The sequence below is a fragment of the Pleurodeles waltl genome, chromosome 4_1 (assembly GCF_031143425.1).
Source record: "Pleurodeles waltl isolate 20211129_DDA chromosome 4_1, aPleWal1.hap1.20221129, whole genome shotgun sequence".
NCBI lineage: Eukaryota > Metazoa > Chordata > Amphibia > Caudata > Salamandridae > Pleurodeles > Pleurodeles waltl.
In genome coordinates, this window is record NC_090442.1 from 636440345 (window position 1) to 636457933 (window position 17589).

The 17589-nt window shown below is 43.0% G+C and overlaps 1 protein-coding gene across 1 annotated transcript in view; it reads left to right on the top strand.

Moving 5' to 3' along the window:
• Positions 1–17589, top strand: part of MON2 (MON2 homolog, regulator of endosome-to-Golgi trafficking) — a 775721-nt gene that overhangs the window by 87648 nt on the left and 670484 nt on the right. Inside the window, 2 exon segments of the mRNA XM_069229077.1 lie at positions 9613–9740; positions 16650–16781. Of these exon segments, the coding sequence (XP_069085178.1) occupies positions 9613–9740; positions 16650–16781 (260 nt within the window).

Sequence of the window (17589 nt, forward strand, 5' to 3'; positions counted from 1 at the left end):
CAAAAAAAAACCTTATCTTGGGCCTTTGTCCATTCAACAATGTAAGTTGCTATTCTAAACTACTAGCGGTTTCCAGCCTGATGAAGGGAATTTATTCAGACAGGTGACTGTATGAAAGATACTAATGCTGGATAACTGTACTTACAGGTAACTACCTTGTTTCTTCTGTTTCATATTTAGAGCATACACCCCTACAGTTCGCATTTTCTTAAGCTTCTATGAATTTCCACCTAGTTAAAGCTTTCAAATAGTTCCACAAAACACCCTTGTTTTCCTCTATTGGCTTGTTTTCTATCAGTAAAGTCTTGATTACTGCCTCTTCTTGTCCATAACATGGTGCAAGGGTGCATACAACTTTTGAGTCTCAGAGTAAAGGGCAGCCTTTCTCGTAGACATGTTGGTTTCCTTCAAATACCCAAAAGATCTATAGATGGCAACCAGTCTCTTCTTCTGGATTGTGTTTGTCTGTATCCCTGTACAACACTATATTGGGGCACTCCTATTATCACCCCCTGCTCAGCTTGTGAGTTCCTTGGTGGTTTATTCAAAAAGGAAAAAAGAAAAAGTGTTGTACACATATGCAATCATACAAGTCTGCAATTGTTTTATGTGGGAGACATGCTGTCCCCAGGGGCTGACTCCTTTTCTACAAAGCTTGAAAATGTGCTTTTAAATAGGTTAATAATTACACTATTCTTGGTGGTGCCTGTGGCTAGTTATTTCTGCACAACTACTTTGACTATCATGTACAATTTCCTAGCTATTGAGAAGGAATGTTTCAGTTCTATTAAGGACACAGGGGCGAGGATTATGTTTTTTCTTTCTCCATTTATTTAGCTCAGCAGCTCAACTAACAGGTGATATAACTGAGAAAGACTACAACTCCCTTTAGTCCAAGCTTAAAAGTAGAGTCCATCAGCCAGATATGACAGTGGTCCCATATGAACATCCCCAAAAACAGCACTCCCTCTTTCTTCATGCAAAAGGCCCAGTTATAATCATCACATCACTGGAAGTCTTATTTATATACAAGGCCCACAAAATAAAGGATGTAATCACTACTTAAAAACTAATCACCATACAACAATAGGCTATATGTATCATATGTACGAGAGACCTATTCAGCAACACAACCATGTACAATATCAAATAGAAATACACAGACAAATTTTCATAAAACACACTACGATTGAGTTTCACTAATCATCCCAATGGAAATAGTTGTTTCCATCACTTATCTAGGGTGGGGAAGGTAAACATAATTCCTTCATAGGTGGGATAATCTTTGCCTCTGTGCCCTTAGTAGATTTAAAATTTTCTTTGATGATAAGTAGAAAAGTTTACAGTCTACGTTAGGACCGGAGGCTCGGATCGTGCTTGGTCAATGCTTACTGACTATCAATGTCAGTAAGCACTGTCTTACAATAAAACTTAAAAGTGGAACTTGATAACCTGTCTGTTACCTTTACAATATCCTCCAGGGGTCCCACAAAAGAGAAGGCTTTGGTGGCCATGGCTTCCCTTGCAGAGTAACCGCCAAAAGCATTATAGAGTATCAATGCCTGCTTTTGTCATTGCTCAACAAACCCACCTGGCAATTGTGGAGGACGAGGCAGCCTTATACAGATTTTTTTATGAGATGAGCAGCTGTGAAGTATCTGCTAGTCTAAGTTGTTCTTTCGATTTCTCATATGCCTTGACACATTGAACTAAGCATAGTTTTAGATGCTGCAGAAAAGCTGATTGTAAGAAATTAGGTTTCTGGTTGAGGGGTTGAAACCCTACTTAAGCTGCAGCCACAATCCTTGTGAGGGTGAGGCACAAATTATCCTGTGCTCAATCCTCTGGTATCTTGGCACAGAGCAGTCAGGTTTATCTTAGAGGCAATGTAGAAAATGATTTATGTTTCACTTCAAACAGTAATAAAGTCAGAACACAACACAAGAAAAATCCCACACCAATTTAGAACAATGGAGAGAAATTTAATAAATAAGCCAAGACCTGAACAACAAACATGTAATCAGTAAAACCAGAGGTATGCAGCTTTAAAGATTTAAGTGAAATAGTGCCAAGAAGCTCAAAATGCTACTCAAGGCTGTCTGGTCATGCAAGGCCAGGAGAAGGTCACAAGTTCAGGCCGGCATCGGTGGAGCACGGGTCAGATACATAGTCCTGCTGGAAAGTTACCTTCTCAGTCCAGCGCAAAGAGTCTCATTCGCTGTGGAGGGATCGCGAGGAGCAGGGAACATCACGGATGGTCATCAGTGTAACACAGAGATCCTCCTATTGTTGCAGAATGGTAAGTCGGAGCTTTAAGGGGGTGCTCCCTGCAAGCAGTCAATGCTATAGCGCATAAAGTCAGGATGACGGAGCTCAGTATTTATGGGTGGTGCGAGTGACAATGTTTCGGTGCCAACGGACCTCTTTACGGTTGCTAAGAGCCCATTAACTCCAATTCAGTACCACTGAGGCCACACCAAGGATCCAGGTCCTGAGAGGCAACACTTGGTGGTCAGGGACTTACTTCAGCTGGAGTTGGGTGCTGGACACAGCCTATTCAAGTGTAAGTAGTGCTGTTCCCAGCTCCACCCTCCAATCCTGCCAGGGATGGCCCACCGAGGCACACCTAAGCTCTCTTTTGTGTGTGACTATCTAAGAGGAATACACAAAGCTCAACTGCGAACTACACCCGGCCATGTGACCTAGAGACAGGCTGTAGGCAATAAATGACTATGGGAGGAAAATGCCACTTTAAAAACAAATGACAATTTCACATTTGTAATTTAAAATCCAACTTTGCCATAAGATAGGATTTTACATTACAATTCCAAAGACACCAAACATGAACTAGGTACTGCTTCTGTTTGGATGTTAGAGCTTATTCAATGTGATAATGTAACTCCAGTGTTATCCTATCGGAGAGGCAGGCCTTGTAGGAGTGAGGGGCACATTTAAGAGATTTTTTTACTGCCAGGACATGCAAAACTTAAACGTACATGCCCTACTAGATGCACTGCACCCGGCCTTTTGGAAATGACTTTATATGTATTAAAAAGGATATTTTGGGCCTGGAAAAGGTTTATTTTGCAGTTCGAAATGGCAGTTTTAAAACTGCACATGCAGGTTGCAATAGCAGGTATGAGACGTGTTTCAAGGGCTACTTAAGTAGGTGACCTAATCAGTGCTGTGAGCCCACTAGTAGCATTTAATTTGCAGGCCTTGGGCATAGGTAGTGCCACTTTACTAGGGACTTAGAAGTAAATTAAATAGGCCAGCCGTCAGACCACACTCCCATCCTAAACTTGTGAATACTTACCCTTGGGGTGCCTAAACAACTTAATGCCCCTAAGAAGAAGACAGACCAGTAGATGTCCCCCCCCCCACTAGAATGCTCTTCAATGGATCCTGACCTACTGAAATCTCTTACCTAACTGTATTGATTGTACAACACACTGTAAGACAATTTGGATAAGAAGTTTAATCTATGTACTGTGTCTGCCTCTACAACATCCAAATTCCATCCCTGGCAACAACAGAACATCTGCCTCAAGCGGAGCCATACTGTTTGTTAGTGGAGTCCATCCTCACCCCTCTGAAGTCTGCTTCGAAAGGCTTGGGATGCCCCACCAGGCCTTTAATCATCCAGGCCCTCAGCTTCAATGTTCCATGCAATCTAAACAGTTGCAAGTTGCCCCTCACATCCGTTACCACATTTGACCTCTGGGGAAGAACAATTTAAAAATTTATAGAAAGTTCCAGATTGACTGAAAGACATGCTTGAGATTTCCAAACCGGGGCCTCAAGAGCCAGGGATGCCTTCTTTTGTCTGACCTGTACTCTCAGCCTCTCTTTCATAGAGAATGGGAGAAAGGCATATCCTCTAAGCAGGCTCCAATTCTGCATGAAGGCATCTGTCCCCAGCAGCACCAGAGGATCTTGTCTCCAGCTGAAATACTGGAGCACTTGGTGCCTGGCCGAGATGCAAACTGATCCACTTCAGAGGGGCCCCACTTAGTCACAATCATCTGAAGAATAACCAGCTGTATCTTCCATGAATTGATATCCTTCAGGTGCCTGTGATTCCAGTCCCATTTGTGATTGTATTTCTTCAGCAAGTACTCCACTGTGACCGAGATTCATTTGTCAAGGCAAAAGTGCCAAAAATCCCTTGTGATAAAGGCCACAACATTTGACCTTATACTGCCAAGTCTGTTTATATATGAGATTGGGAACTTGGTGTCCATCTTCAAAAAAATGGAACATGCAGCTCTGTCTATTGCAATGGATCCTGCTAGCAGTTCTTAGCAGTTGATGTGCAATCCTGTTCCCTACTCTGACCATGGGGCCCTGGTGGTCTTTTCATAATGGGCTCCCACACTTGAGAGATTCGTATTGGATTCGATAACCACATCCAGAGCTGAGCCGAAATTGGCTTTGCTGTTCCGTGCTACTATGTGGTCCATCCACCGCTGGAGTTCGATTTTGACTTCTGCTGAAAAACTGACATTCACCCAGTAGGGCAGATCCTTTTGCAGATGAGGTGCTTTTAATTGCTGAAGAGCTTGATTATGCATGGGACCTGGAACAATAGCCTGGATAGTGGAAGCTAGAAGATCTAATATGCTGACCAGTTGATCTGAGAGGTACATACTCTTTTGATGGGGTGCATCTCAATTTCCTCATGATCCGCGTCATCTTCCTGTGGGGAGTTTCAGCATTTGCTGTACCAAGTTGATGAGAAAACTCAAGAAACATATCAATTGCGATGGAGTGAACTCTGATATTTCTACTTGTTGATAATAAATTCAAGGCCCTGCAGAAGGGAGCGTGCCGTCTCCAGGTACTCTGGGAGATGTATCACATCTTGGTGTAAAGAAGAGTGTATCGTGAGGTAGATTGTTAACGTAATCCCCCAATGGGTCATAATAACTCCAGTGTCAGCTTCCAGACCTTGGTGAAACAACAAGGAGTGGAAGAGAGTCCAAACAGGAGTGCTGGAAACTCATACGTCTGTCCCGTCCAACGAAATTGTAGGAATCTTCAGTGTGGTTGGAAAATTGGGTTGTTGAAATAGGTGTCCTTGAGGTCTATACTCTCCATTGATTCTCCCGGAAGAAGGATGTCTCATAGCAGATGAAGACCCACTATTTTGTAGTGGTTGTAGACCAGCCATTCGTTGAAGTCCTTCACATTTATTGCCAGATGTATGCCTTTATATTCTTTCCTAAAAAGAAAGAATTACTGAAGAATTGACAAGGATGACATGTTGAAGGGACTATTGCTCCTTTGTATAGTAAAGAATGAACCTCCTGAGTGATCAAAAGGCCGTCTGCCTCTGAGAAGGAGATAGGTCTCGGCCTTGTTCTCTGTATTGGAGTTCCATAAAACTGTATTTGAAATGCCCCCACTCTTGGTTGGGAATAATGGCTATTCATTAACTGAAGTTCCACCAGGGACATTAACAGTACTACATAAGGTTTCTCCTCTACCTCGGCCACTACCTCCATCCCTGGTTGGGAAAAACCCTCCACATTTCCTCTGGTCTTGACATTGGTTGTGGGGATTTTCTTGGTACTTTTGGAGGCCGGGGAATAGGCACAGCTGAAAGAATGCTATCTGCCTCTACTGGCCCCTCCAAAAACCTGCTTGCCAAATACCCTCTTCTTAGATTGCTGGGTTTTATCCAGCCAGGAAAAGGTTTTGACGAACTTGCCAAATTCTTTTATCTCCAAAGTTACCTCCATCCACCTCGGCATCTGCTTCTGAGGTGGCTAGTTCCCCTAACTTTAGATCAATTTTGATCAACAGAGAGCTTTGTCTCTCAGTTGATAGGGTGTAGTTAGCATTCCCTATTGAACAGATGGCCCTCTGGGCCCATATGTCAGAATTTCAGGTGAAATAAGTATGCCAGTGTCTTTGACCTTCTCTGACATATTTAGGATCTTTATTAGAGATCCCCAAGATATCCAGTAGCTTGCCTTGGCAAGCCTTTCAAGAGCAATCAATCCCTTTTTTGAGATCTTTTGTAAACATTGCTATGGAAATAGCCATCTTGCAGTCAGTCTGCAGTGTCAAGGCGACCTTTGCATCCAAAGACTGTCTTGGGCACTCCACCTGTACAAAGACACTGACTGCTTTGTCCATGCGTTTACGGATCCTGTCACCCACATACTTGGCCACTTTTACTGCCAGAACCCACTCCTCTGATCAAGGCTGGTAAATATCTTTTGGTCAATCATGCCTTCTGATCTACAGACCTTGCAGTTCCTGCATTAGTAGAAATATCCACCTTAGGGTGTTTGGAGCTGCCTTCTGGCCTCCACAGTCTGCTGGGCCCTGGTTCATCGAAATTGTGGTCAGATGCATCCATATCTTCCCCATTGTCCATATTCTACATTACAGGGAAACTTGCCTCTCTGATGGGGGTCAGGTCTTGTGAAAAGGGGTTAATGATTGGTCCAGTGCTCTATGAATGTCTGTCAAAGGTGTCTGAAGGAGGGGATGTCACTTTTTAAGATTTACACAAAACAAAAATTTCCCTTTGAGCATATTCCCAAGGAGAATTTTTTGTTTCTGTATGTACTTTAACCCTGTCCTTTTGGGGGTGTGAAGGGTGCCACTCTAATGTGTTTGCACTTTTTAAGATTTAGCCTGTGCAGGAGCCGGTGGGACCTTTGAATGGCCTCTTGGGTACAGGTTTCCCCCTTGAGGGATGAAGCTGTGCTGTGCAGTGTAAATAAGTATCAACATGCTCAGGGGTTCTAAGGCTGCCAACACAGCCTGCTGAAGGGACATGTCAACCGCATCCCCAGATTCCTCATTAAAGGGAAAAGGGAGAGGCTCCTTTCCACATTCATTAATGCACTATTCCCTCCTGGTAGCTGCCATAGTGATCAGAACCGATAATTGCCTAGACACTAGCAACTATAGAAAAATATGAGAGATTGCTGGATTAAATACCACAGGCTGTGGGCTATACAAATAGTGCTTGTTTCAACCCGGTCTTGGAGTAGCTGGTCAATCAGTAGGCCTGCACAACTTAGAGGTATTTACAAGGACCCAGTACCTTGGAGCATATTCAGAAGGTCTGCAGGGATGTACAAGAAATTTGTTTTGTAAGAGTTTAACTTGAGTATAACTCAGAACTTGCTGATGCACTGAAACTTGTGCGCCGCTCCAGTCCTTCCGGAATCAGAGAAGGCATGAGCGAGACGCACAGTTGAGGCCGCAACTAGAACGCTCCTTGTGGTGCTGACACACCACCACTGGTCTGAAGCCAGCTAAGTAGCCTGCTTCTGCGGTTGTTACTCTCTGTGGCGGACCAAGGGTGGCACTCCGCTGCCTCCCTTTGCACATGCCCATGGAAGGTTATCCCCTTCGCACATACCCGGGAAAGGTTATCCCATACTTGAGGGAGAATAGAGCCCGCACACGGGTGTCCTTTATGATTAGAGTTTACACTGACAGAATGACTCCACATTGAAGGGACAGTATTATGCAACAAATAAAATGCGTACAATAACTACCAGAAAATAGCAGTACAGAAATGCCAATAGACTCATTACAATACACCAATACTCTAAGGTCAATCACAGTAAGAACATTCTCAAGGAAGAGCTCTTATCTTGCTGCTGAGCAGCGAAGAAAGGAAGTGCTGTTGCTTGAAGATGTTCTTATGGTATGACCATTGTATCCAATTGGTGGACTCTAACTTTCAGCTTGGACTCAAGAGAGTTGTAGTCTTTTGCATTTGTATTACTTGTTAGTTGGGCTACTGAGCTATATAAATAGAGAAACAAAAGCATAATCCGAGCCTGTGGTCATGAAATAATTTTCCCCAGTCTTATTGAAGTAAATGAGTTTCCAGTGACAGACCTATTCCTGTCCCACTATGCTTCGGTGACCTTAGCATTTCCACCTTTCTCCAGTGCATTCAGCCGCTTAGTATTCAGTTTATAACTTAGAACATTGCTGACTCTCAAGTGATGTATATGTCCTCAGGGAAACTGCCTTCTTGTGTCTCCTCAGGAAGTCTAACTCTTTTGTGCTCCGAATTGAATGAAACCCCTGTTCCCTCTGTTGTGCATGGCTCCCTCATGTGCCTCACGTCTAAATTTAGAAATGTACTCCCTCTCACTTGAACTCTCCTTCTCGCCTCCCACCCTGAAACCAGACTGAAAACCTGAAGCAGAAAGATTAGACACATCACTTGTCCCTTCTCATATTTCAGGCTCCCTCTGCCTAAACCTCTGCGACTCCTACTGTCTCCACATCAAGTCCATTGCTGAATCAAATGACATGGAGGCAAGATGTTCTGAGACTTGGGGCCATGAGATAGGAACCATGCCATTTTCAACAGCTCCCGCATTAGTATCTGTTTTCGCATCTTTCAGACAGGAAGATTTCTTTGTTTCCTCCAGTGAAATGTGTGGTCAGTGTATTTTGTGAGATTTGTCTGGTTCCCAGGTTATTAGATCAATGGGAACTAAATTTAAAGTGTTGTCAGCTTGAAACCCGGTCTATCTAAATGCCAAACAATATAGGTGATTGTGAGAGTTTCGATATTAGACTGCATGGAACCACTTGTTTAGCTGATTTTTGTGATTCTAGAGGAGGAAGGGGACGAGCTGACACAATCACAAGGCCAGTTAAGGCACTACCATCTTATGGGCAGCAATGAACTTCCTTATTGCAATGTGGAGCTGCAGATTAGACTCTTTGCTTGGGAAGCGCCTAATCAAAAATAAATTTTAGCTTCTGGTGCAAATAATCCTCGCTCCAGCCCTAGGAGCAGATTTATGCTGCATTCTCTGCTTCTAGATCATTCATTCATGAGCACACATCGGACATTGTTTCCTCCTCTGTCTGGTTTATCAAGTTTTATTGCTTTCAGAATGTTATATTTACAAGAAACTTGTTTAAGAGAAACTTGCAAAAAATAAGTTTTTTGATATTTGCTAGAAATTGATCAGTGGGGTGCTTTACACTTTGCTTTTCCATTTTACTTATGCAAAAGTGTTAGATGTTTTAGGGTCGATGTTTAAGGTGTGCCAATCATGTGTCCTGGGGTATGTTTTTACAATCTTTTAAAGCGAGAGCAATATCTTGTCTAGCCTCAGTAAACATTGTGCTGTAGTGATTGTCATAATCTAATAACCGTAATTGCATATGACAAGCGGGGCGTGGGGATGTTTCATGAACATTTAATAGAGGATCCTTATTGCCAGCCTGTAATTTAAAAAAATTACTATTTTTCAATTTTCAAAGAGTGTGAGAAGAAGCGTGAAAATGATAGGGTTTTGAAAGTAAGGATCTGGTAGGTCCTGTGTATTACGTTATTTACGAGTAGGTGATGTTTCAACCTTGTTGATAACTCATTTTGAAGATGCAGCTAACTCGGTATTCCTTCACCTTCTGTAGGGTCCTGATTGATCACCTGTATGTATGTGGGCATAATATAGGAACATGTAATGATATGATGGCAACAACTTCAGTCTTGACCACTACTTAATTTTTTTTAATAATGTATGCGCTAGAATTAGAAGCAGGTTAATATTAAACGATAGTGTTTGTTTTTTAAATCACTAACTTAATTTTATTTCTCATTAAAAGCCCTGAAAGAGAACAGCTCTGAAGTAGTTCAGCCTTTTCTAATGGGATGTGGAACGAAGGAGCCTAAAATTACACAGCTTTGTCTTGCTGCCATACAAAGGCTGATGTCACATGAAGTTGTTTCAGAGGTAAGAGACACTGTTGGACAACAGGAGCAGATGAATGATGGATGTTTTGCACTAACGTTTTAGAGCACTACAGTAAAAAGCATAAGAGTAAGAGATTTTACAATTCAATCATCTTCACTTTAGATTTGTTTTGTTACTTTTTGTTCTGGTACTCAGCCAGATGACAGCTTCTGTGAAATAAAAGAACTTTCAAATCTTACACAAGGCCTCTGGTTTTAATTATTTGTTGAATTTTATATACCATGATAGAGTACTAATGTCCCAGTGTGGCATGTTGTTTATCCTTCTCTAGGTATTTGGATTGCTATCACCAGACATTTATTTCTGGAGGATAGTTCTAATCACAGATTCCTCACCTTTTGAACATTCCCAGGTACCATAATGGATATGGATTTTTTTTTTTTTAAGCACTTGTTCCCCTCTGCTGTTAGGTCGTGACAGAATCACATGGTCTCCATAAATGGCAGCACTGATTCACATATAGTTGCCAACTCTGACATCCGCTCCTTTATTTCTGCTCCTTTTGACACAGTATCTGAACACCTCTACCAAATTTGTTGGTATTGCCAACCCTCAAAATTCATCAGAACTAAACAGTGTGCCCTGGAAATGTATTCCTCCAAGACCACAGGCTTTAAACTGCACCAATGCACCAAAGCCAATAAGAGAGCTGGAAACAAATCACTGTTGCAGAACATAAAAAGTGGGGCAGGTCATTTGTGAAATGATTGACCCACTCACTCAGGAGGCTGTTCCCAAGCTAAGTCCTGTTCCCACAGTTTGTCTACAAGTCAAAGTCCAAGACACACAGTAACCTCAAGAAGGTCAAGTAGGACTTGTCTCTGTCTCACTGTTCTCATTCAGGAGAGGGTCTGTGCAGTCGACATTCCAAAGATCGAACTGCTCATCCTCAGGCTGATCCTCATGCATCCTGAGTTTCCCAAGTCATCATATACCCCCTTCCCCTCCTTCTCCTTGCCGATAGAGAGGCCATGTTGTAGATTTTTAAGGTAATGGCAGTCTCCTCCATGGCGCCTTCAGGCCGCCTGTAACCACATGAGTCCCCAGTCTCACTTCTGATAATGGCCATTCCCACAGGCTGGCTGACCTGTTGGGTCTCTTCTCGGCTCCCTGCAAGCTTAAGCCCATGCTTCTATTCTGGTCCCGAGCGACATGCTAGACCCCACCTCTCCGTTGCCAAACCAGACTCCAAATGCACCCTCTCTGGATTCATTTCTGATATGGAGCCGACATCAGCCAGCTCTGGCCTATGTCTTACTATGAGAAAAGAAAAGCACAACCTCCAACTTTGGATGATCTCCTCTTCCTCAGTGCCAGCTGGTGGCCTTGTTCAGCTTGGATTCAGATGCAGTTCAAGGATCTAAAAATGTTCTGCTTGATGATTGTGACTGTGATGACGACAATGAGGTAGACAACTTGCTCCCCCTTCATTATAATAATGTTAGACTTTACCTATGTTTACAAAATGCTAGTGACCTGGGTGCTTCTCCTGGAATGGAATTAGATTCTTCAACAGGACCGCCCACTGAGGAAAGTTCCTCTTTCGCGGTTGTTGTTCGTATAGCTGCACAAGTAATAAACCTACAGCTTTCCTTTATTGAGACAAAAGCCAACCTGTTGAAGAAGATGTTATAGCCCTACTCTGCTTTGTGAGAATCCTTGTTACCATTTAAGGAGGCTGTGACAGATGGCATCAGGGATGAAGCCATGTTTAACTCCCCCAGTTAGTCACCTGGTGGCTAGGTGGCATAGGTTAGCCCCTGGACACCTGAACTTTCTGACTCGGCACCCAACCCATGAGAGCTTGGTGGCCCAACCCTAATGTGTTACCTTCTGCATCACCAGATAGGGAGTCAGAGTATTGACACCTTTGGCATAGGAGTGTTTCTTCAGCCAGCTGGTCTTTCAGCTCCTTGATTGCTGTCTGCGTTCTTCGCGGGTACACTCACACCACGTAGGATGTGGCCAGGAAAATCTTGCAGACTGTCCTTGACAAATTCAGGAACACCCTTGACCAAACAGTTCAGGATGGACAAGAAGCTGTAGCCTTGAAAGCACGGATTGTTTGGGCTGTTCCAACGGTCACCTGTTTTTTGACCAGGCATCCTGTCTGGATGCATGCCATAGGTTTGTCTGGTGACGTACAGGCCTTTTGATGATTTCAGACTGTATGGACAGAAGGCTGATTCAGCTGTAGAGCGTTTTAAAAACAGCCATCATACAGTCCACCCTTAGGCTTATTTTCATCAGCCCGTCAGTTCCACCAATGGTACAGTAAATTCAGAGGATACTTGTGAGGCAAGGATTATCCTCAGTGGCAGTTTGCAGCCAGTACATCAGCCTACCGAATCTTTTCAGAGCCCTTGATGTGTGGTGGTATCAGGGGTCATGGAAACTGCTAAGGTGAACAATCTTCTTCTTCCTTTTCACCCTCTACAGTGGCTACCAAACCACTTAGATTGACTCTCTGAGAGATATGTTCGTCCTGTCGGGAGAAGGATTTATTTTTTCCTATGTGGGTGGAGAGCTATTCCCTCAGATTAGTGGGTTCTACACATTCTTCAGAGGGATTACACCCTGCCCTTCACATCTCCCCCTCCTCACATCGCACATACCATCTGTTTTTACTCCCTCCTCAGCGGCTCATGCTGCCATTCTTCTGTATGAAATTCATACTTCTCTGTGGCCAAAGGGACAACTGGCACGCTGGCCTTCAGCCGCCAGTGTTAGTCGCAGGCCACAGTCGCCTTCCTTCCATCCTTCAGTTATTGCTTCATGAGCTGAAGTCTCATCAGAGGCTTGCACAGAGGATTCCATTCATAGAGACCACCCTGGACACAGTACTATTTAGACTTTTTCTCCCCAGCAGCGAGTCCAGGGTATTCAGGCTATGAATCTGTTGTTTTGGACTCAATCTTGGGTCCATGCTGGGATAGTTCTGATGTATTTTTCAACTCATGGCCTCATGCATCTTCTTGATCTAGTGTGCCTGCTTGCACATGCAGACCTTGCAGTGGACCTTCCACTGGGCACAGCATTGAGGTTGTCTGATGGACAACATCCGTATTTCAGAAGGGCTAGCCACAGATCTTCCCTGGTACCTGGTGGGCACTAACCTGTTGTCCAGCAGGCCATTCTTCCTACCCCAACCATACTTCACAGTAGTGCCAAACACATCTTCTCTGGGTTGGGGCAGTCATCTTGGAGAAGTGGAAATTGGGGGTCTCCAGTTCGTAGTGGAACAAAATCCATATCAATTTTCTGGGGCTGTGTGTCATCCAGTCGGCTCTGAAGACCTTCCTCCCTTCCATCATGGGGAGGCCTTTTCACCATACAATATGGCACTGCACCAAACAGGGCAACATGGTGTTATGATCTTTATTCCAAGAAGAACTACTCCTTTGGCCATGGTTGGAAAGTTTGGAGATGTCTTCCTAGTTTGCAGTCATATGGCAGGATCACTCTGTACCAGGGTGGACAATCATAGCAGATGTCTGCTGGCGACCACCAATGGCAGAATCATCCGGAGATGAAACGTGGCTTCTTCGCCCAGTGGGACATGACTTCCCTGTATCTTTTTCTTTATAGCTGAGAACTTGCAGTGTCAGAATTACTGTATATCAGCATTTCCTCCAAGAGGATCCCTAGTGGACGTGTTCTGCAATTGTGCACCAGTCTCCTGTGTGCCATCCCATCCCTACGTCTTCTGCTGTAAGTGCAGAAAATCAGGATGAACTGGGCTCAAGTTATCTTGATATCTGTGAATTGAGCCTGGAAAGTGTGATACACCAATCTACTGAGACTAAGCATTTGCCTTTCAATCCATCTCCCTCTTCAGAAGGACTCACTGTCCAGAAGCAGGGCAAGGTATTACACTTGAATTTCCACAACATACACGTTCAGGCATGGAGATTGTGTGTCAGCAACTGCCCGATTTTGATTTACTGCTGAAGTAGTAGATGCAATAGAAATGTGTACATGATGTGAGTACCAAGTTATCCGGTGTTTTGTTGTTTGGCCTACCTTTCATTCACAAGGCTTTGCAGTGAGAACAGATAACGGTTATGTGTTGACCCTTTTGGCCTTTTTGCATTTGCGCGACAAGCCTTTGTTATTCAACAGTTATGATGACATCCGTCAAAGGACTGATGTAAATGTTCCCATTGACCTTTTTCATCATACCCCAATGGCACCTTTTCTTGGCCCTAATGTTTTTGACTTGCTCTTCTTTAATCCCCCCTACACAGCTGACCCATGCGTTTGCTTACCATCAAAACAGTGCGACTTATCGTACTTACTTCTGTGTACCAAGTCAAGGAACTGCAGGCACTCTTAGTGCATCCCCGTACCAGACCTTCATCCCTGACAAATTTGTGATAAGGGCTTCTGCTTAATTTGTTGTAAAGTTGTATTGCCTTTCAGCGTGGGCCAATCCGTTAATGTACCCCTTTTTCTCCTTATCACATCTCTTAGGAAGAGCTCTCATTTTCTAGACCAAGCATCCCAAGGGAACAGGGTTGATGACCTGCTTTACATGGGTTTTGCCGGTGCTAAGAAGTGCAGAAACATACCTTTCCCATGTGGACCATTCTGTGCTTAAAACACATTATACTCTGGCCAAGACATGTCAACAAAGGGCATACTAGTGTATTCCACTAAAGCCAAGGCTGCTACAGCTGCTTTAGCCAGTTGCGTTCCAGTACTGAACATTTTGCTGTCTGCTGCATGGCTTTTCATGTATACACTCACCAAGCACTACTGCTTGGTAGTCAAGTCCACTGGGAAGGCCGTTTTGTCCCCTTGATCCTGCAAGTCTTTTGGTTTGAGTCCACTCCTCCGACCCTCCAACGTATAGGAGGGGCTGCTTGGGTATCTGTTCAAAAGGTGACTTAACTGTGGTTAGAATAGCCATCAAAAAACAAGTTACTTACTTTATATAAAGCCCTTTCTCGTGGATACTTTGTCTCACTAGATATTTCTCATTACCCTCCCAATTCTGTGTAATGGTCTACGGTGAGTATAAAAAGGCCCAAGTTGGATTCAGCACACTGCCATCTCTAATCTTTCATGTCAGCGCTCAAGGTTGCCACTTTTATGCAACTATGCCCTGTCACTTCCAGAGACAGTGCGAGGCCATCAGGGTCCACTGGTGCCTCCTATCAGTGCATGGGAGCAAGTGTTTGAAAATATCTAGATCCAGTCTAGCTCTTCTAAATATCCCAAAGGTGACTAATCTGTGGTTCACAAGAGTATCCACCATAAAGAGCCTAACGGAAGATAATTTGTTCTTTATGTTCACTTCACATCAGGAATTAATTAATGATCACATTGATAAGTTGTTGTTTAGGAATGAGGAAGCGGTCACAGCTGCTTATGTTAGCTGGAGTACAGTGGATCCAAGTTGTGATTTGGTAAAACAATGAAAAATAGTTGGGAAGCAAGAGTCTAGTTACTGTTATGCCAATAACTGGGCCAGTAAGAGTCTGCCCAAGATACTAAACTGGTCCATAGGGCCATGGGTTCTCATCCAGTGTGTGTCGTAGCTGCTCCTTGTACCACAGGTATTGAAAACGGATTGCAGCCATTTTGGAATTAAGAAAAAAACACTGAGTTTGGCTGTGTTTTCAAGACTCTATTCAAAATGTTCCCGAGCATAGCACGTGGTACAGTGAGAGACCAGTCCTCTTGCTTTGTTTGATGTTTGGTTTAGCTGATTGAATGTTGCTTATTCAAAAGGCTTTTGGACAATGTGTATTGGAGGGCCACCTTCTAGATATACTGCAGGGTCTTGCTCCACTATCCCTTTGATATGGTATAGGGAACCTTTGTTTATTCCTATGTTTATTTATAATCACTTCCCTTGGTTCTCTCCGCATTGCCAAAAAAACATTTACAAATGCACACAAACGTAGTGTGGCTTTCAGTCAGCCTTTTTTATCCGTTAGTTTCTTGTAGTGTCATTCTCATTTTGCTTATGCCCACCACTTCGTAGAGCACAGAGCACTGTCAGGCTACTTCACTCACTGTATCCCCTCACTATGAGCAACAGCAATTTAACTGTACACATGTGACAAACAAGTGTTCCCCTTAAGTGTCAGGTGCCAATGTGTTCCTTTTTGTACAAAATAAATAAATAAAACATTATTATTCCCTTTAACAAACGTTTACTTTTTTCTTTTTTGGGTGAGGGCCCAGCAGCTTCTTAGAGTGCCCCAGGCTCTCACAACCACTTGTTTGTCTGCCTGCATCCCGCACAGGCTCCTGTAGAGCTTCCCGTTTTTATACGGCATATGAAAATTTGCACAGGTAGCCTTATTCGTATCATTTTTAGCAAAGATTTAGTCAAGTATAACAATAAACATTCAAAGAGAGCCTTCACACATGAATCTTTCAATGGTTTCTATTTTACCTAAGAAGAAATCATTAAAAGGAAAGAAGCATTGGCAAGCAATAGCCGAAGTCTGACCTGTTAAATTTGGTAGTGCTTGATAAATTGATCTGCTGTAACAATACGTTGGGATGTACCCAAAAACATTCTGTGTTGAAGTTCGCTGCATACAAACTTTCCCTTTGATGGTTTGGTTTGATACTCTTTTGTTGGTAAATAGAGTATTGCTTTCTGACTTATCCATCTGCACACACATTACTGTCCTAAAACAGCTGTACACTCATGCATGATAATTGGTATGCATTGCACTGTATTTACATACATAAGCACCATTTTGCCTATACACGATTTTCTGCTAAATCAACCCATTTAAGATTTGTGTTAAGCTATCTACTGAGCTTGCAGCCTAGCCGCAACACTCACAGTTGTATGGAAAACTCCAGCACTGAACTGTCAAATACAAGAAACTAATGATTATCTCTTTTATTTTCTTAATGCAGATTGCTGCCGGAAATATTATTAATATGTTATGGCAACTAATGGAGAATGGCCTTGAAGAATTAAAGTTACTTCAGACAGTCCTTGTACTTTTGACGACCAACACTGTTGTTCACGATGAAGCACTCTCCAAGGTATTGTACGTTAGGTTTTAAATGAGGCTGTCCATTCACTTTTTAATTGCAAAGTGCTTTGAAGAGAACATTGTTTGTGGTATATAGTATGGGATTCTTCTCAATAATATTCTGCCAGTTGGTGTTTTGTTGCCTTTGTTGTAGTTAAAAACACCATAGAAAGAATTGTTAAAAAGAGAGGTGAAATCTGCGAAGAGGTGGAATAATCATGATACTCCTATACAACTATCTCATTAATGTGATTTGATCATCAGTTTTTCCAGAAACCCAGTTGCAGTTTTCTCAGAGTCTTCTTTGAAAACATTGGTCAAACATACACTAATACATTGTTGTTTGTCACTCAAAACTGCTGATTACTAAAGGTCTTCTCCCTGCATTAACATTTTTAGTCTGCACGATTCACAAATCGCATACAATGCAGTACCACAGTACAACTTCAGGGCGTGTACACATACCAGTGCAAAACAGCATGATATAATTGATTCTCCAGTATTGGATCTTTCTTAGATTTACATGCTTGAATCATTCCCCGTCGTTGTAGAGGGAGCCCCACTGTATCTTAATAAAGCAGTAAGTGACATTACCATAGGTTATAATGCAATTAATAGTCACTGCAATAGCCTATCTATGTCCTAATTAAAAAAGGACCAAACTTGAACTATACCCAATCAGGCAACAGCACCCTGTAGAATACTCTCAGGAGAGGATGAGTCCATCAGATTTCTACTGCACGTCCTGTGAGAGGGAGTCTCCCTGAGCTCCGGTCAGTTTTCTTCTGTTTTTTTCTCAATTTTGGTATATCCAAACT